The sequence below is a fragment of the Pecten maximus genome, chromosome 3, assembly GCF_902652985.1.
Source record: "Pecten maximus chromosome 3, xPecMax1.1, whole genome shotgun sequence".
NCBI lineage: Eukaryota > Metazoa > Mollusca > Bivalvia > Pectinida > Pectinidae > Pecten > Pecten maximus.
The window spans coordinates 25779047-25793115 of NC_047017.1; the positions used below are offsets into that span (position 1 = coordinate 25779047).

Sequence of the window (14069 nt, forward strand, 5' to 3'; positions counted from 1 at the left end):
CCAACGTGTCCTTGAGAAATATATTGATGTACGAGTGAAATTAATTACAGTCTACACGCTAGTTTGCCAGGAACATATCATATTATGAATATTCTAAAACAACGCTATGCTTGTCTGATTAAAAAGTCATGATAAAAGCATGCCATTCGCATATTTCGAAATAAATAATGCCTGTCTAATTGAAATTCCGTCGTAAAGTAATAAAGTCATACCTATCTATTTAATTTTCCGTAATATAACATACCTGTCAGATGTCTGTGAGATGCCAACAAGGTAGGTTTTTGGCGTTTATGATTATCATTCATGCCTCCAGCTCTGCCACTGCTGGAAGTGGTTCCCGCGAAAAGGACATCATTTCGCAAAGAAGAACTCTTGTGACCCAGACAATGAACCCTTTCTGAGGTGAGAGGCCGTATCTGGGGATTGCCTGGCGATACTACAAGGTACTGGAGGAGGTTTGACCTCTAGAAACACCGCAAGTTTAACATGGTCTGGTGGCGGCATATTCCCACAGCTTCATAACAATCCATAACTCAGACAGTATTCACTAACGAAGACGTATATCTCCATATATTACTACATATTATATCACTATACATCTACTTACAAATCAAGTTTACCCTTTGCTATTAAATTGGGATATGAAAGGTCCATTCCAAGATTTGAGTGTCAACATAAACACCGACACCGGAAGTAACCACATCGTTAAAGTGATCAAGATAATACCGAATATTCACAAAGTGGGGAAACGACTTCACGTTACGAAATGTGCAAACCAAATATAGTTGAGGTAAAAAAGAATATATACACTAGGTTTTCGATGTTCTGTACAAATGATAATAAAGATGATGGCTTCAAGTTCAATTCAAACCATCTATAGTGAAACCGCGAACGGCATATTTTGACAAAGAAAAGAGGTTTTTCGAATATACATAGTAGAATAATCTGTAAATCAAAAGACTAGGGGAAGGTCTTAAAGCCTGACAGTAATGCAGCTATGGAGGTTAAGAAAAATATGAGAAAAGAGAAAGGGTTGACCAGCTATCAAATAAAGACGAAATACTAGTGTTTTGTTTAATGAACAGAAATGGCTGGCAGATCGTGTGAAAGACAATGGAGGGAAACTCTTCACATATAAAAAAGGGTGCAAGCAAAATGTAGAAAGTTCTGACCATTGCTGACCCCCTTTAATTAACAGATGTTGATATAATGTAAATTCTCTAACAAAGAAGAGTATTGGTGTAACATTATATCCTATTACATATGCATACTAATAAAAGTGTATCCTATAAGTAGGCAATTAGAATTACTTCACTTGAAACAGATTTCGCCATTTTAAATAAAGCTGAAAAATGTGTATGAAGCACATCCATTGAGTTCCGATTGAGATGTCTACCATGTCGGACATGCTTTGAATGGGAAGAAACAATGGAAAGTGCCCGACCAGTTTATGTATTATGCGGAAACAGGTTAGGGATCAGATATCGAAGCGGAAAACGAAAATGAGATGAACTAGACTACCGAGGCGTAAATGCTACGTTTCTGTTTTTTTCTCTAAAGATTGTCAAAAACGTTTTCAAGCAAATGTCGTAAATTAATGACAATTGATTAGTTGACAATAAAATAATGTCATAACGAAGGCATGCGATTTTATATATTTTGTATAAATTTTGCATAATGAAATAAACACTGTATGTATATAAAAAAAATAAAATAAAATATAAAATGAGGTTTCAAGATTTGTGTGTATACATTATAACATATGTAATACAACTATTTACTGGTCAATTCTCGTTTCTTTAGGTTTTCAGAATGCAATAGTTATTCAGGAAACTTCAATAACTTGAAACAGTACAGATCAGAAACGACTCAGCAAGACAGGAATAGGAAAAGGAGCTTGGAGAAGGAGCAAAAAGGAAACAGGAATAAAATAAAGAAGGATTTATTCGCAGAATTCACGGGCCTCCATTGACAGACGAATAATCCGTCTTGAAAAACAGCTTCAGTTTTTGACTTTATGAAACGGACAATGGTTATCTAAGGAGGCATCTCTTAACGGCAAATCCAGTCACAACATTGATATTTTACAAGCCTATACATTCCTACTATAATGCAATTTATCAGAAATAACTTTATGAACTTTTAGTATGTATCATGGCAAACCTTGGGACTTTCTGTTGACATATAATTGATTTAGCTTTTTGCGTAACTCTATAGAAGAAACTGATAGCATCTATAGCAAATTTTTGATGATTGCAAGAAATTACATGTCCAAACAAACATTATGGTATGTTACATGACTATCTTTGTGCAAATCTTAAGATATTTATTCGTGTTTGAAATTCAACATTATTTTGTTTTATTACATAATGCGTTTGATTCTCCTTAGCTATACGCATAAGGTATATCATGAATTATTATACATTGTACCTTTCCTTATTTTACACTATATAAAAAGTAGACAATAGAAATGGAATTTGAACTACAATCTCCAAAAATGCTATTAACCAGGTTAATAGTCAAAAGTGCTATTTACCCGGAATGAGCGCATTCATATTTTCGTGGGGCTTTTTGCTTTATTCACTCTGATTGGACAATGCACAAGCGTTTTTGAGACCAAGACAAAGCAGACACAGTTTGTTTACTGAAATCGTTCAAGGGAATGCTATAGGAACATTTCGGAAAATGGTTTCATCTACATGTTTCGATAATCTGGAGCATGCTGAAAGACTATCTTCGGGCAAAAATCATTAGGATAAGTGGAGGATATGAACAATGGTTCTAGAGAAAAAATCGAATGATTTAAATGCTGGTACAATAAAACAATGATTATATGGGTATTTCTGGATATAGCACTTCGCCTCGGAAAATAGCTAATGTCTCGGGGGACAATAAAAGTGCTATTCCCCTCACACCCATACAATAACTCTATACTATTGCTAAAATGACTATTATACGATCACGTGCGAACTATTTAACATCTTTGACGCTTCGGCATTTGGTCACGTGCGAACTATTGAACACCTATGACGTTTCAGAATTTAGTCCATGTAGAGTGCATGCTCATCATTAACCGCTTCGTGGTTTAGTTTAGAGGATACTTCCTTCTTGTGACCTTACAGTTCTATAATAAACAATACGCGTAGATTAACTCAAGTCTTCCGTACAATGCTTTGAAATTATATAGGTATTATATTTTTAGTCAATCAAAAGCGTCTCTTATTTGCCTTTTTGACAGTATGTATTTGCAAATTGACCAGGCAATCGAAACAGTGTTTAACATGTTACTTAGCCTCTGATCCAATTGTTGTTTTGCTTCTTCCTTTCTTCCCGGGGCATTGTCCGTTACAACAATGGAAAATCCATAGACTACGCATTCTTTGTCTACTTTATACATCGTTTTAAGCGTGAAATGGTTGGCGATACGCACAGTCATTATAGTTTGGTTAACATTTGGGACACTCGGATATTATCTGTTCAATAAGGACCGACCATGAGGTTACCGAGAGGAGGCAGATTCTGTCAAAATTTGGCCTTATTGAGTTATGAATGATAGTTTGAAAGGTCATATGAACACGACCCCTTACCAGCCACCGTCAGATCTTCGTATAACGATGATATATATTTCAATCAGATTGGGGACACATTTACCATTGCAAAGAGTGTCCGATGTCTCACATCTCGCATTCGGCGTCTGTACAATTATTACCCCGAAGATAAAGGGAAGTCAAACAATTTATAACAAGAGTGGAAGTCAAAGTTTGTTTTCTACCTTGAATAATGTTGCCTTTGGCTTCACATTCAGAAGATATGATTCATACCTTGATTAATATAGGTATCATACTATTATATTATGTTTTACTACATGTACATAATTGGCTTCATTTCCCTTTACTATACACATATGCTATATTTTGAATTGTTATATTAGTGTGTAAAATTCCATATACAAACTCTAATAAAAAAATCAACAGTTTTGCTAGTAAATTTTGCAAACAGAAAAAAAACTTTCCCGGCCCGGTCTTTTAATTCTACTGCCCTGTCCACGCGTGATTGTCAAGGTAGCATTTCGATTTTCCCGCCATCCGGGGTAAACTTGCAATTTGACTGATTTTTCAAGAATCTCTGGGACCTTGCATGTAATGTTGAAGTCTGCCAGCTGGTTTCCGATTCCGGTGTAAACAAACATGGAAGGCTCATCCCAATTTGCTTATGATTAAGAACAGCTGACAAAAAATATTGAATGACAGAGACAGAAAAAAACACTGCCAATGTAATCTAGTTGCTGTTATAGGATACTGGAAGATTATTTGGCCAATTCCAATACATGTACGCCTACAACATTGTATGATCTGCGATCTTCAAGCAGTTTTTCGTTTAGGTGTTTTGTTCTCAACATTCCAGCTGATAAAAGTAAGAGTCTAATATCACAAAATAATTATTGACTAGGGCTGAGGGCAACAGCGATTGTGCTAGCAACCTCTACCCTAACTATTGCCTTCCGATTCGTGTCGGGCAATAGTCAGGATCTTGGGTGCTAACAAAATCGCTGTTGTCCTCAGACCCAATAAATTATTATTGTAAACTGCTGCACAGCAAAAATGACTTTTAAACGGTCACGTGCTGACTATTGAACATCTGTGACGTTTCGGAATTTGGACACTTGCGAGCGAACTATTGAACACCTGTGACGTTTCGGAATTTAGTCCTACCCTTTCAAGCGTCTAAGTCACTCTTATTAGATAAAAAGAATAAGATGTCGACACTACCTGAGCCCCACTCGATTTGCACTCTTCTCAGAAGAGAAGCTTTCTAAGAAGACCGCATTCCGTTATATGTTAATCGAGTAAACCGGGAGAATATAACCCATAATAAACAAGTTTTTAAGTTTTCTCAAACACTATGACAAAAACACATGCATGTATGTGTCATAAATCCTTCTCTAGTGAAACTAATCACTCGCGCACTCAAAACATGGTCACCACCATCTTGGAAGATAAATCTTCCAGTTTCGAGACGGAAAGAGGAAGAAGATCTTCCAGAAGCAGAAGAGCTACAAATCGAGTAACCGGAAGATATATTCTAGAAGAAGAAGAGTGCAAATCGAATGGGGCTCAGACGACAGTGACTTCTAGGCCTACAGGAAAGTCTAGATTTCAGTGATTCTAAGTGTGTTCGGCCTAGTGCAATAGAACATCGGTCGATTACCAGTACCTCGTGTCAAGTATTCCCATGATATATTTGTATTATAGTTAATATGATGTAGAAATTAATACCATAGCTGGATAGGTATATTTCACTCTGTATTCCTCTATTACTTTCCTATATTACATTCTTCTTTGTCTTTTGATGTATGATACAGTTCTAAACCTTGGTTAATCGTGTGTATCATTTGAATGTCTAGTAGTTATATATGGTGACACAATGACCAATGATCGACCTTCTAACATCTTGTATTGGACGACATCAGACCTAGAAATGTAGGTATTTAATTATCTACTATCATCCTATACCTGAACCACGGGGAAGTCGTTTGATACACCTGAGATATCTGTGGATACAAGAAATAATCGCCGGATGAACTAATTAAATCAGTCTATGTTGTTTACTTTACCAGCTGTCCGGCTTAAACAGTGACTAATTCTTCTTGTATTTCGACTTACATAGGAAAAACTACACATAGAAATACGTAAAAGTTTGATTGATAAAAGTTTTGTTTTGTTTTATGTCCTATTAGCTTTGGTCATTTAAGGACAGCTGTCTGTTTTTTGGAACATTAATGTACGTCAAGCATATTCAAGGATCTGGTTTGTACGTGTTTACATATCGTACAGTTTCATGTAGTTAGAAAATATAGATTGGAGGTATAAATTAGAGAAGTTGTATGTTATCCCAGTTCATGTAAGGTGGACACGTATCTCAGACGCATCTATTAGACCATGGTCGATGGCGGCTAGTTTATGAATTTACAATATATACGGACTTTTGATGTCATCCATTATTATTTTGCGCATCGCCCCTCAGACTCTTCAATATTTTACATAATACATTTGGAGGCTCATATCATTAATTCAATACACGAGATTTTCATGGTCTTGTACAACATGTGTTATATACTCAGTGGAATCGTCTCGCCCCTTGGCACCAAGCCAATTAATGAAATCTATAGATTGAATCCATAGCTTCAGGACAGTGAAACAGTCTTCAGAGTGTTAACATTTCCAACACCTGTGACGTTAGTTTACAGTCAGTTTTAACTGTTGGTACAATAATCAACTCTTTTTAGAATTAGTTCATCAACTTGATTTGGAATCGCCACGTTTTGGAGGTGGAGGAAAACCGAAGCACCCGGAGTAAAACAACCGGCCTACGGCCTTATTTAGATAAAAAGAATAAGACAAAGTCTACAATATGAGATTGTGAACACATTGTTTTTTCCTGATTCCAGGATTGCTCTTTAAGTTTAGATCAAAGGTCATGACGACGTACACTGTATCTGGTCTGTAGTCGAGGTCAAAGATCATGAAGCTGAACCTATTTTACGGTTGATGTATAATATCAGGTAATGTACCAGGTGCGCTGGTGGGGGTCTAATATAACAACATGTATAAGATTAGTAAGTTACTGAGGTAAAAAGTTCATAGGACGGCCTGATGTTGGAGCAACATCTGTTGTGTTATCTAGCCACAGGCCAGAAATGAAGTTAACACCTGTTTCAATAGTGATTGGTGATCGTGGAAACAAGATTCAAGCAGGTATTGTTTTAACACAGCAGTCGGTAGTCCTGGTTTGTTCAAACAGTTAAAGGAGAGACACGTTCCGTAGTGACGTCAACAAGCTGAACATATTTTACGGTTGTCGTGTTGCCACGTCATCACTATTTGTGTAGTTTACAAATAACAGGCCTGGGTTGACAATCTTCTTTTATTAACTTATTTAACATAATAAAAGAAAATTGATAAAGGAAACATCTTCCCTATCAAATAATTTTCTTTAAATCCTTAACTTCTGTACTAAGCTTTAGATTTTTATGTGATCTGAGATAGATTGTCGGTGGATATTTATGGTCCGAGATAGCCGAAATTCTCCATCTCAATTATTCCAATGGGAAGTAAATTTTGAGGCATTTCGCATGACCCTTTACTAGTGGTGATCACAAGATATACCAGTAATAGATAAAGAACAGTGAACTTCTGGTGTGACCATGTGACGTACGGGATAATCAGAGGTTAATATCTACACTGTACATGGTACCGTTGTAATGAGATTTCAAAGAGATTACCAAAGGTCACTTTTATACAGTGCAGTGATTCACGTATTCTTAAACATTATAAAAAAAGCATCTTATTGTGTACGGTCTTGACACATTAAGCCGTATTGTTATCACCCAGGCTAGCCAAAGGTTTCCACAAATAGTAATAATTATAAAGAAATAAAATCAAACTAAATGGTATATTTTGGAATTCAACAATTTAATAAACCAAATAATGTTTTCAAAGAGCAGACACATTAACGCGTCTCACAGCATGAGCTGAAACGGTATGGATAGACAGGGTAACTCTATCATCGATACAGACACTGTAAACTTCTATCATCAGTGTGAATAACTTATACGTGTGTCTTATATAGTCCAATATGTGGTGTCGATACAACAAACTAGAAAGGTTAAAATATCCTCCCGATCCAGGTTTGGATATTGCTTGTTAATTATTTCCATGCGCACACAACATTCGTACAACTTCCGGTACCAATAGTTCCAAATCATCTACATTTCCTTCTGTTCTCTATAAAGTAAAAATGTGTTGATACTTTTATGATTATTTATAATTTTCTCATCGTTATCAGTAATGACAATATGCGGAATATGTTGTAGCTTTTGACGATATGCGTTCTATTTGTTGTCCGCAACGACGAACAAGCCCAAACCTACAAAAGTGTAAGGCCACAACCTGCCACAGCTAAAAAAAAAAAAAAAACAACAACCCAAAAAGCGCGAAAAAAAAAAACTCACGCGAAATAACACAAAACCAGCCTAAAGGAAATGACAATCATCATATGGTATAAAATGTTTTCCTACTACAGTTAGGAATATCAGGTATCGGGTCTCATGGACTGATACTGATGGATGGGTATCGATATACATGTAATACACATTTTTTTCAGACATAAAGTAGATTACTATATTTACATGTACATCAGATAATTCTATTTGTTTGTTAAATATAATTATACAAAATGTTCTGATTAAGAAACACAATGCACAGATTTGTAAATCGATTTAGGTAATGATAAAGGTCGCGAACCACCTGTTACAGTTAAATACTTCGTATCTAGTTCGTTATTGGCTGACAATTTTTACTTACAAATAAAACCCCACAGAAGAACGCCTGCTGTTTGTAGGTAATATTGACGAAACGTCTTTGTTGTTTTTGTCGTATCGGGGTAATTAACGACAATAACAGCCTTCTGGGCAAAAACTGGTCCAATGTCAATACAATAGTTTAAACATCGATGCTTGTTAAAATATTTGTAAATTTTTGAATACACTATTGAATATGTACATATAAAAATTGATATTTCTCGCGGAGATATAACAAACAGGATGCATTGTCTATAGAATTTTCTGAGACGAGGACGAGGTCGCTACGTGTACATATATAATACGTACAATTATAGGGGCAACGGGATCGAAATTTGGTCTTGAAAGTGTCATTCAAACTCTGCTAATCTCGATCGATACTATATTGACAACACGCTCTAGTGACCCGTTTTCCAGCCAGTGAAACTTGCCTCATCTATTGCTATACATCCATTCAACCCTCTGTGACGTCGAAGCACTATATAGTACCAAATCAACGACCGACGCCGGCTTTACAGATAACGCTCAGCTGGTGGATCAAGGCGCTTGTAAAACACAAAAAGAGGAGCCGGGTGTGGGATCGATCCGTACTTCACGCTATAGATCACGCTGTTCCGTATATTCTACAGATGAGTGCTTCAGATGCTGGAGCGAGGCTATGACGGATCACTCAGTCAGTAACGAAGACGTCGAGCATATCACTCGTACCCTCATATCGTAGTGTCTCTCACTCGGAATTTCCCATAATTTTATTTTACTCTTAACAGAGTTTTAAAGTGGTTTTAGTGATAAGACAATTAGTTCTTTTAACAAAATAGTTAATCTTTCGTGATGCTGTGTTGGAGATTTATACGTGTTCAGTTTTGATATTGCTGTGACGGATACCTTTCTATTTGTGATATGTGTATATGTATGGAGGTGTAATTGTGCTATAATAACCGTCAAAATGGGATGTAGACAAACCAAGGAAACCAGTTGTGTTCAAGAAAGCAAGGAGTTCGACCCAATCACGGATAACGGTGTCACAGACATTGTTAGTGTTGACCCACGTTTGCCCCTTAATGCTCGACAGACTTTTAAACTTAAACAGTCTTGGAAAGGTATCAAACGAAAGATAGCCGAAACAGGGGTAGAGATGTTTGTAAGGTAAGTCCTTGGCGATTTAGATAATCTATTTCTCATTTTTGGAACTATTTGTTTTGATCATATGACATTTCTTGTTTGTCATTGTCATATTTAATTGAAACATATACACTTATATTGATTGTAATGGCGAATCATACAATGGACAACGAACGTTTATTGACGAGTGAAACACTATATGATGTGGTATTGAACAATAAAAGGTCATTTTAAGAAATAAATCATTATTTCTTTATTGACCATTGCAACATTGATGGGCCAATGGAAGATCGTTTTAGATAATAAAATGTTATCTTTTGTTTATTTAAACAAAGCTGTATTGACAAAATGTAAAAAAAAATCAATACTTGAAGTAATGACGCACTTTTGAATTGGATAATGAAAACACAATTTTACCGACCAATGAAAGATCGCCTTATTTGACGACCAGAGACTATTGACTATTCTAAACAGTAAAATCGTGCTCTGTGAAATAAAACGAGATTTATGCACCAATTATGTACCATTGTTTTAAATACAAAAACAATGTTTTAATGACTAATGAAGCAGATGTTATTATGTCGACCGTTAAAGAAGCCTCCATTTAGCGATTGGATTTAGTTGTGTTGACATATGACAATGCACATGTATAACCTGTAAAAGATATGTACATATTATGTCTAACCTAATGTAGAGACACTTGTGACTTCCGTACGAATATAAGGATGGATGGTAAGGCGATTTCTGCCGTTAAAACGTATTTATTGTGGGCAAGGGACGCATGATGCTTAGTTTATTTGCTGTGTTTATCGTCCTGTGAACAACATGGACTATTTTGAGGCGGGGGTCTCGATGTAGTAGCTGGCGAATACTACACCTAACAATAAAAGGAGACATACTATCCAGAACGATTGGGAAAAAAAATGTTGTAGCCAACTAAAAAGCCATAACCAAGCCCGCACTTTGGCGGTTTGTATGCTCAGCTTACTCAGGTTTTTCTCAGCTTGAACAATACAACTTAGAGGGTTAAACTAGAGACCTTGATTGATCATCTGATATTACAACGCCCAATGCTCTACCGCCCAAACCACCCTTCTCACTCATTATGAGTCGGCGTTTCCACATTTAATAGCGAAAAAAAAAAAAAAAAATGGGACAGAATGTGGTTTGCATCCTTGAACAAGATCCTTTAGCATTGTTGCTGAAACTTACATGGCAATAAAGGAAATTAATTTGGTGTTGATTGGGTAAACAGTTTCTACGTTTCAGCATTCAATGTGTGTCTAATTATATATGATCAGTTAGAAATACTGACACAGAAAGAGGCCATGTACAGGATACTTCCGTTCTATAGACAATGTAGCTGGGGGAAGTCTTCTTACCAGTGTATACTTTGACGCTCAAATTTAAGTAATTATCTTTAGGCTACAAAATGGGGTTTACAATTGTTTTACATAAATGATAAACAAATTATAACTTTATCATTAACAAAGGTACCAGTGAATCCCACTAATCAATAATCATAACATAGACCAAAATGACCTATACACGTACAGAAGTAGTTCTCAATTAGATTAATTGAATTCATCCCTTTGTTTCGATAGTCCCTTAGGGACTTTTTTCTATTTGGCCTGTATGTAATTGAAGTATACCAGATATATTTAATCCGAGCACTGGTTGAATTGTTTCCGTGTCGTATTTAACACTTATTTTGTTCTGGACGCTATTTAAAATTCAAACGACAGCTGGTACGCGATCAGCTCTTCAAGTGTTGATTGACTGCTGGCTTGACTGTGATTCTGTCGGTTTGGTAATGCCACACGCTAATAGGGGAATGCCACTTGTTGATGGTAATCTTCACAGCAATACTGATATACAATGATATATTTACATCTCTCCCTTCTTCAGCTTAGTTAACACTGACTGCGAATAAATTAGCGTATACGCAGTGAAAGCGGATTCAATAACGCGGGAATCGGTAACATAATTATGACGTCATCTAGTTGTTACGTTACGGATACGTCACTCTGGACGGCGCCATTTTGAAAGGACTGATCAACGCAATTTTAGCGTTTTCTCCTGTTACACCTGATGATCTAGCTAGCGTCGAGAGAGTATTTTGTCAAAAACTAAACTGAATATTGCGGAAATGGGTGCATATTTAACTTCTCCACGAGGCTAGCTAATGACAAATGGCTGAAGCCTACAGTTCCTTGAGAACACTGGACCACGTCACTACTAACTCTGTGTCAATGCATTCTGTGCATTACAACCATATTTATTCTGAGATGGAAATTGTGGATTGTGAATATATAAATTAATCAAAAACGTAAAGGTCCTAACCATAGGAAATGTTCGTTACCGACTGCGGGCATACTACCGTATACGCAGTCAAAATGAGATACAATCATTAAATATATAAGTTATATTCAACTTATTTGATGTTACTTTACCCCGAAATATAACCACAATGAACCTCTATATTCATTGTATTCATTGTAGCATTTCGGGAATTTTACCTCCTGTTTACATTTACCCGAACTCTTTATCGAGTCAAGATGTTTAAATAATTAATAGATCAATGATTTGAATTAACCTCATTTCAAAGTAAGTTTTAGGGGGAGCTGAAGGATTTGTTTGTTGGGTTTATCGCCTGGGCCAGGGTCAGTTTGAGACGTGGTCTCATTATAGTAGTTTGTGACCTTATCACTGAAAAACATATCAGAGGCCCGTCGCATGTCATCTTGAGGAGCAATTAGGGTCAAGAATCTTGCCAAAGGAAACAACCAAGACAGTACATACCCACCCATGTATCAGCTTCCCGAGAAATTCAAACCGACACGGGTAGGGAGAATCTAACCACTCACCTCCGAACCTCACCTCAGGCTACGTGGCCGGCACTCTAACCGACTGAGCTATTCCGCCTTTTCCCTTTAAAACAGATTTTGAGGAATATCAGAGAACTAAGCAAATTTATCGAACCCTGAGAGTAGAGTTTTTGAATTCTATAGAAGAACGTATTAGACCATTTTCAAGATAGTTTTGCGAATTCACTAAACCCCTTGATAATGTTGCGTATACAGAACGTCTATTAACCATCAATATACGACAACCTCCAACAATGGTACCAAGTAACACGCTATCCCATATCATTAAATGATACCAATTAACACGCTATCCCATATCATTAAATGATACCAATTAACACGCTATCCCATATCATTAAATGATACCAAGTAACACGCTATCCCATATCATTAAATGATACCAAGTAACACGCCATCCCATATCATTAAATGATACCAATTAACACGCTATCCCATATCATTAAATGATACCAAGTAACTCGCTATCCCATATCATTAAATGATACCAAGTAACACGCCATCCCATATCATTAAATGATACCAATTAACACGCTATCCCATATCATTAAATGATACCAATTAACACGCTATCCCATATCATTAAATGATACCAAGTAACACGCTTTCCCATATCATTAAATGATACCAATTAACACGCTATCCCATATCATTAAATGATACCAAGTAACTCGCCATCCCATATCATTAAATGATACCAAGTAACTCGCCATCCCATATCATTAAATGATACCAATTAACACGCTATCCCATATCATTAAATGATACCAATTAACACGCTATCCCATATCATTAAATGATACCAAGTAACACGCTATCACATATCATTAAATGATACCAAGTAACACGCTATCCCATATCATTAAATGATACCAAGTAACACGCTATCCCATATCATTAAATGATACCAAGTTACACGCTATCCCATATCATTTAATGATACCAAGTAACACGCTATCCCATATCATTAAATGATACCAAGTAACACGGTATCCCATATTATTAAATGATACCAAGTAACACGGTATCCCATATCATTAAATGATACCAAGTAACACGGTATCCCATATCATTAAATGATACCAAGTAACACGCTATCCCATATCATTAAATGATACCAAGTTACACGCTATCCCATATCATTTAATGATACCAAGTAACACGGTATCCCATATCATTTAATGATACCAAGTAACACGGTATCCCATAGCATTTAACGGTACACAGTAACACGGTAGCCCATAGTATTTAATGATACCAAGTAACACGCTATCCCATATCATTAAATGATACCAAGTAACACGGTATCCCATATTATTAAATGATACCAAGTAACACGGTATCCCATATCATTTAATGATACCAAGTAACACGGTATCCCATAGCATTTAACGGTACACAGTAACACGGTAGCCCATAGTATTTAATGATACCAAGTAACACGCCATCCCATAGTATTTAATGATACCAAGTAACACGTTATCCCATAGCATTTAATGGTACACAGTAACACGCTATCCCATAGCATTTAATGGTACACAGTAACACGCTATCCCATAGCATTTAATGGTACACAGTAACACGCTATCCCATAGCATTTAATGATACCAAGTAACACGCTATCCCATAGACTAAATTATACCCAGTAACACGCTAGCCCATAGTATTTAATGATACCAAGTAACACGCTAGCCCATAGACTA

General features: G+C 36.3%; 1 protein-coding gene across 1 annotated transcript in view; it reads left to right on the forward strand.

Annotated features, from left to right (window-relative positions):
• Positions 1-8870: 8870 nt before the first annotated feature.
• The window catches only part of LOC117323711 (neuroglobin-like), a 71254-nt gene continuing 66055 nt past the window's right edge, over positions 8871-14069 (forward strand). The window contains exon 1 of the mRNA XM_033879127.1: positions 8871-9505. Within this exon, the coding sequence (XP_033735018.1) occupies positions 9306-9505 (200 nt within the window). The 5' untranslated portion in view covers positions 8871-9305. The remainder of the gene's footprint in view (positions 9506-14069) is intronic.